General features: G+C 41.1%; 1 protein-coding gene across 5 annotated transcripts in view; it reads left to right on the top strand.

The window, feature by feature from the left end:
• Positions 1–944: 944 nt before the first annotated feature.
• Positions 945–6593, top strand: part of LOC122560254 (3'-5' RNA helicase YTHDC2) — a 143966-nt gene continuing 138317 nt past the window's right edge. For 4 of the 5 annotated variants that reach the window (XM_043710748.1, XM_043710768.1, XM_043710778.1 and 1 more), the window contains exons 1-2: positions 1058–1303; positions 5802–5966. In XM_043710748.1, coding sequence (XP_043566683.1) covers positions 5810–5966 — 157 coding nt within the window. In that variant the 5' untranslated portion in view covers positions 1058–1303; positions 5802–5809. The other variant, XM_043710759.1, reaches the window with a different exon arrangement.

Below are 6593 nucleotides of genomic sequence, written 5' to 3' on the forward strand. Positions count from 1 at the left end.
AAAGCCAACCTCCCATCTACAGAATACATCTACCAGGCCTGCTGTGAAGGAAAGGCTAACATCATTCTCAAAGATCCATCCCACCCTGGCAATGCTTTTCGACCTCTACAATCAAGGAGAAGGTACAGAAGCCTGAACACACACACCAGCCGGTTTCCAAACAGTTTCTACCCCCTACTGTTCGCCTGTATCTGTGTTTTTGTATTTGCTGCTGTTTACATATTATTTATTTATCTATGCTACTTGTCTATGTGATCTGCCTGTGTTGCTGGCAAGACAAAGCTTTTCACTGTGCCTCAGCACACGTGACAGTAAATTCAATTCAATACAATTCAACCAGGCTGAGGATTTCCAATGAAGCTCAACGCAAACTAAGGAACAGCATTTCATCTTTTGACTTGGCACTCAATAACCTTCTGAGCTCAACACTGAGTTCGACAATTTTAGATCAAAACTTATGCCCCCGTTTTGTTTTTTATTTTTATCAACTGTTTCGGTTTTGTCTCATTTCTTTCTACATTGCTTCAGTTAGCCACCTCCCTTAGACAGATTTTTATCTTTACCCATTTCTCTTTAACTGCCGTACCATATTTCTCTCGTCATTTAATCTCTTGCGTCCATCCTGTCGCAGATCTATCTCTTTGCTCTTCCTCCTGCTTTACTTGTTCAAAGCTATTTCTCATTTCTGATTGTGTCTTCACGACCTGATGCGTGTTTCTCTGCAGTTGCTGTCAGACTGCTGAGTTATTTTGCATTTTTTAAAGATCTGCAGTAACGGTATTTTATTTTGTTTCCACTCGTGTCTGATTTAACGGTGCTTCAGGGTTTTCACCTCTCGTTTTAAAGGCGGTGTACTTTCGCATATCTTCCTTCACAGTAGAACCTGAAGGAGCCAGTGAGCTCGAGCCGCGACCGGTAGCTGTCGGCAGTCACGTGAGTGGGCGGTGCGGTCTCGAGCAGGACGTCAGTCGGTGGGAACGAGCGAGCGATAGGGTGGACTGCGGTTGGAGGAGGGGGGGGTGTGTGTTGAGTGGTTGTGACAGGTGAGTGCCCCGGCTCTTTATCTCTTTCGGTGAGACAAAATGGGTTAATATAGTCGTGTCTGAAGTCTTGCCAGCCCGCCTACATTCATTTCGCGATGCCGAGTGTCGTTTTTATCTTGACTCCGAAGGAGGACCAGGCGAGCGGCGCGGCCTCCGATGCAAATGAGTCTGTTCCAGCCGCCGCTGGTTTAGCTCATTGAGTTCTCACCTGATGGACTTCGACCCCTAACCCCAGACTCCAACCCCCTCCCTCCTTCAGGGTAAGATGGGAGTGTACAGAGACACTGGTTTGTACATCTCCCCCAGAGTTGAATGATATTAACATGGAGCGCCGTTAAGTATGACACCTTTTTACATGACTGCAATATCCAACAATTCAACTGTTTGCTTTTGAAGACAGGATATAAACTAATGGCGTATTTATGGGCTTCAAACCAGATTTTGTCCTATGCTGAATGATGTTCACTTGGGTTTAAAGCGTTCTGTTTGATAGAAATAATTTACAATGTATGTCTAGTTCAACATTGCTCCACAACAAAGCAGTTTCTGCTGTGACGCCACAGCTGGATTACAACTGCATAACTAAAACACTTTTTTTCAGTAATCTGAAAGTGAAATCCCCATTGGTGGTAGGGGTGGGTTCACCACCAGACCTGTAAATTCCTTTAAAGCTGAAAATCTCAACGCCTGTTAAATGCTCAGCATAGTGATTTCATCATTTAGATTGATATGACTGGGCCAAAATATCAAATTAAGAATTTCAAATAGTATATGCTTTAGCAGTGCCAAAAACAGACTATTGAAAAAACTCAGCAAGTCTGGCAATATCGGTGGAGAGAGAAACAATTAATGGAACAGTTTCAAAGAGGTTTGACTTCTCAAAACATTAACTCTGCTGCTCTGTCAACAGATTCTGTCTGACCTGAGTTTCGCCAGCACTGACTTTTAGTGTATGATCAGTCTCATTGGCTAAATATTGTGACCAATTCTTGATAGGATATTATTTGTAAAATAAAAATCATTCTTATTGATATCATGATCCATTGTCTCATGATCCACTCTTTAATATGCCAATCATTTTGTAAGGTAATTATTTTTGTAAAACTGTCTCTCTCTGTAGAATTGTTAAATCTAGGCAACACCAATGAGCCCTGATAACTTACATCCTAATATCCTTTTTTTAAAAAGAAAGTAGCTTACAGACATGATGGATATGGATGCAGTTTTTCAAAATCCTTGGATTCTGAAGAAAACTGCCAATGTCACACCCCTATTGAAAAAGACCAGGAGGCAAGAAGTGGATAACTCGAGGCCAATTAGTCAAACATCTGGTGTTGGATGTAATGACGTAATATCAGAACATTTTGAAAATTATAATCAAGCAGAGTCAGTACGAATGCATGAAAGGGAGTTTATGCCTGACTGAATTTTCAAGGATGTTGCAACCAGCCTAGTTAGAGGGGAGTTAGAAGATGTGTTGTATTTGGATCTCAAGGAGGAGTTTGATAAGGTATCTCATAAAAGATTAAGTTGTAAGATAAGAGGCCATGGTGTTGGAGTTAGTATGTTGTTGTGGATAGGCAATTGGCTAATGGGCAGGAAACAGTGAGTTTGGATAAGGGATTCCACACGGATCAGTGTTGGGACTGCCAATGTTTACAATATAAATGACATGGAGGAACAAAAGCAAATGTACCGTACTTACATTTGCAGACAACATATGAATACGTGAAAGGCTATTTATGAGAGAGAAACAGGTTACAGGAAGAAATTGATAGATTCAGTAAGTGGGCAAAAAGTTGTCAAATTGAGTATAATGTGGGAAAATGTGAAGTTGGTCATTTTGGAAGGGAGGACAAAACATTATTTAAATGTGGAAAAGCTGCAATACAAAAGGACTGAAAAGAAATTACTCCTCATCTTAGAGTTATTCTGAAACTGTCAAGAGTCCAGTCCCTGCAGTGATGGGCTACCTTCTTTCTGCACCCACACTGTTGATCCTTCCCCTCATTCTTGTAAGCCCTAGATAATTTAGGTCCAGTCTGTTTTGTATATCCTCATTGGGCAATGCTCTCACTCCAGGAATTAGTTTGCTGAAATGTCTTTGCACTCCCTCTAGGTTGAGTATACCTTTCCTTGGGTATGGAGACCAAACCATAATATTTCAGGTGTGGTCTTTTCTGGGCTCTGTAGAATTATAGTGCATTCTTCCTCCTATTCTCAATTCCTCTTGAAATAAAGGCCAACATACCATTTGCCTCAATAGTTTGCTGAACATGCATTTTAATTTCAATGACTTCTGAACAAGGACACCTAAGTCCTTTTGAAATGCAACACATTCCAACGTCTTGCATTAAAAAAAATCTGTAATTTTATTTTTCCTACCAAATTGAAAATCTTCTTATTTATCTACATTTTTATTATATCTGGCACGTTTAGCTTCTCCAAATCCTCTTTGCATCTTCCTCGCAACTGTCATTCCCACCAAGCTTCTCCAATGTAACTGAAAGTCCTCATCCCTGGAACCTCTTCCATAAATATTTCTGTATACTATTTAATGCCTTACATCTTTCCTAAGATGTGATACCCAGACTGGATGCAATAGCAAGGTAAAGTTACCATAGTCCCAGAGGATCATAGGGCTGCTGTCCCATTAGAGAGAGATGACTGATGGTGGTTACCCAGGGGTTACCAGACGTTAGGGCGAGTTTGAGAAGTTGGGACCTTCATGGCGACCTCAGTTGGTGTGGGAATTGAACTTGTGCTGTTACTGTAATTCTACATTGTAAACCAGTTGTCCAGCCAATTGAGTTACCCAACCCTGGGAACTGGACTTAGTACTCCAACAAAAGCTGCTGTTTTGGGAATGGTTCATCGTAACATCTTCCCAATGATTCCTTGCATAGGATATCATGTTTGACAAACTTGTTAGAATTTTGTTTTGTAAAGGCCAACATACTATTTGGCTTAATGGTTTGCTATACCTGTGAGTTAAATTCAATGACTCCTGAACGTGGACACTGTGTAGCTCATAGAATAGATAAGGAGGAATAATTAAACAATGCTTTTCGTTTTTACCAAACTCAAACTTGAAACCAGTGTCTCAAATATCACTACATGGTTCCTGGCTATGTCCTGTCCTACTTAACTTAGCAGTAAAGTGGTACACTGTGGGAGGGAATTCGTTTGGAAGTCTTTCAACCTTGATTGTTTCATGCAGGCAAGGAAACCGCCTGTTGATTACCAACTACTGCTCTCTCCCAGCTGATGAATCTGCAACATCTCCATGTTAAACATCACTTGAAGCAAACATTGGAGGTGGAAAGAGCGCAGAATGTAGACTGACAATTATACTATAAGTCCATCACAAATTTGGCTCACTTTGCAAGACTGGGCTGATTTAGGTCCTGAAATGTATGTGTTAATCTGTGCCCGTGGCCGGTGGTGCAGGGGCAATAAGAGATAAAGCCAACGAGACCTTGAATTTCCTTTCTAACAGCACTGTAGGCAATTAAGTATTGTGCAGCAAATGCTGGACTTGCCAACAAACCCTAGAACCCATGAAAGAATAAAAATGCTGTTCAGCTTAGCCTGGGAAAATATCATTTAAGATAACCTTTGTTTAGGGTGTAGGTTTGCTCGCTGAGCTGTAGTTTTGATATCCAGATGTTTCATTACCTGGCTAGGTAACATCATCAGTGGCGACCTCCAAGTGAAGCGAAGCTGTTGTCTCCTGCTTTCTATTTACGTGTTTGTCCTGGATAGGATTCCTGGGGTTTGTGGTGATGTCATTTCCTGTTCGTTTTCTGAGGGGTTGATAGATGGTATCTAGATCTATGTGTTTGTTTATGGCGTTGTGGTTGGAGTGTCAGGCCTCTAGGAATTCTCTGGCATGTCTTTGCTTAGCCTGTCCCAGGATAGATGTGTTGTCCCAGTCGAAATGGTGGGTATTTTTTCTCCGTGTGTAGGGCTACGAGGGAGGACTGCGTAGGAAAAACAGGAAGAAAGTTAGCCACCAGGATACACGAACACCAGCTCGCCACAAAAAGACATGACCCTCTCTCCCTCGTAGCCCTACACATGGAGGGAAAAAAAAACATTTCGACTGGGACAACACATCTATCCTGGGACAGGCTAAGCAAAGACATGCCAGAGAATTCCTAGAGGCCTGACACTCCAACCACAATGCCATAAACAAACACACAGATCTAGATACCATCTATCAACCCCTCAGAAAACGAACAGGAAATGACATCACCACAAACCCCAGGAATCCTATCCAGGACAAACACGTAAATAGAAAGCAGGAGACAACAGCTTCGCTTCACTTGGAGGTCGCCACTGATGATGTTACCTAGCCAGGTAATGAAACGTCTGGATATCAAACCTACAGCTCAGCGAGCAAACCTACACCCTAAGCCTCAACCTGAGCTACAAACCTTGCAATAACCTTTTTGTTTTGTGTGCTGCTGAATATATTTAATGACTATTCACTGAAATCTTGCATAAATAATTTTCAAGTTTTAATTCTTGTCAAGGAATGTATATATACTAAGCATTAAAAAATTGTTGATAAGAGATACTTGGTTGTGCAAACTTGTGAAATATATGAACTAGATTTAATTTGAACTAAGCAAAACAGTCCAATTATGTAGGTAGATTTATAGTTTGTTTAAATACTTAATTATGTTTTTGCATATTGTGTAAAATTAATTAGATTTATTCATCAAACTATTTCAAACATTATTGTTTCCCTAGGTCTAAATATGTCAAGGCCTACAAGTGTGTCACCACGGCCTGGGAGTGCCCAGTCAAGCCAAGCTGTCTCTAAAGCTAAGGGATTTAAGGATATTCGGATTGAAGAAGAAGTGAAAATTGCAGTTAACATCGCCCTTGAGAGGTTCCGATACGGAGATCAAAAAGGTGATTGCAGCAGCATTGCATTTCATAGAATCATAGATTGTTGCGAACATTCTTTTAAATTTCACCTGATTGATGTTGGAAGAATGAAGGAAAGGCAGAATGGATTTGGTAAAGGCATTATTTTTTAATTAGAAGGGTCGATGAGGTAAATGTGGTTGATTTTGTGCATGGAATTCCAATAAACATTTGGTAAAGTTCCATTTAACTAGCCACAAAAATTGAAGCACGTGGAATAAAAGGGGCAGTAACTGCATGGATGCATGGTGAACGGTTGTTCCAAGAAAGTACAGTGAGGTTTGCTAGAGATCCTAGTACTGATATAAGACCATAAGACATAGGAGTGGAAATAAGGCCATTCGGCCCCATTGAGTCCACTCCGCCATTCGATCATGGCTGATTGGCATTTCAACTCCACTTACCCGCATTCTCCCCGTAGCCCTTAATTCCTTGTGACATCAAGAATTTATCAATTTCTGCCTTGAAGACATTTAGCGTCCAGCCTCCACTGCACTCTGGGGCAATGAATTCCACAGGCCCACCACTCTCTGGCTGAAGAAATGTCTCCGCATTTCTGTTCTAAATTTACTCCCTCTAATTCTAAGGCTGTGTCCACGGGTCCTATCTCCT

This window comes from Chiloscyllium plagiosum, chromosome 2, assembly GCF_004010195.1.
Source record: "Chiloscyllium plagiosum isolate BGI_BamShark_2017 chromosome 2, ASM401019v2, whole genome shotgun sequence".
NCBI classification, from domain to species: domain Eukaryota; kingdom Metazoa; phylum Chordata; class Chondrichthyes; order Orectolobiformes; family Hemiscylliidae; genus Chiloscyllium; species Chiloscyllium plagiosum.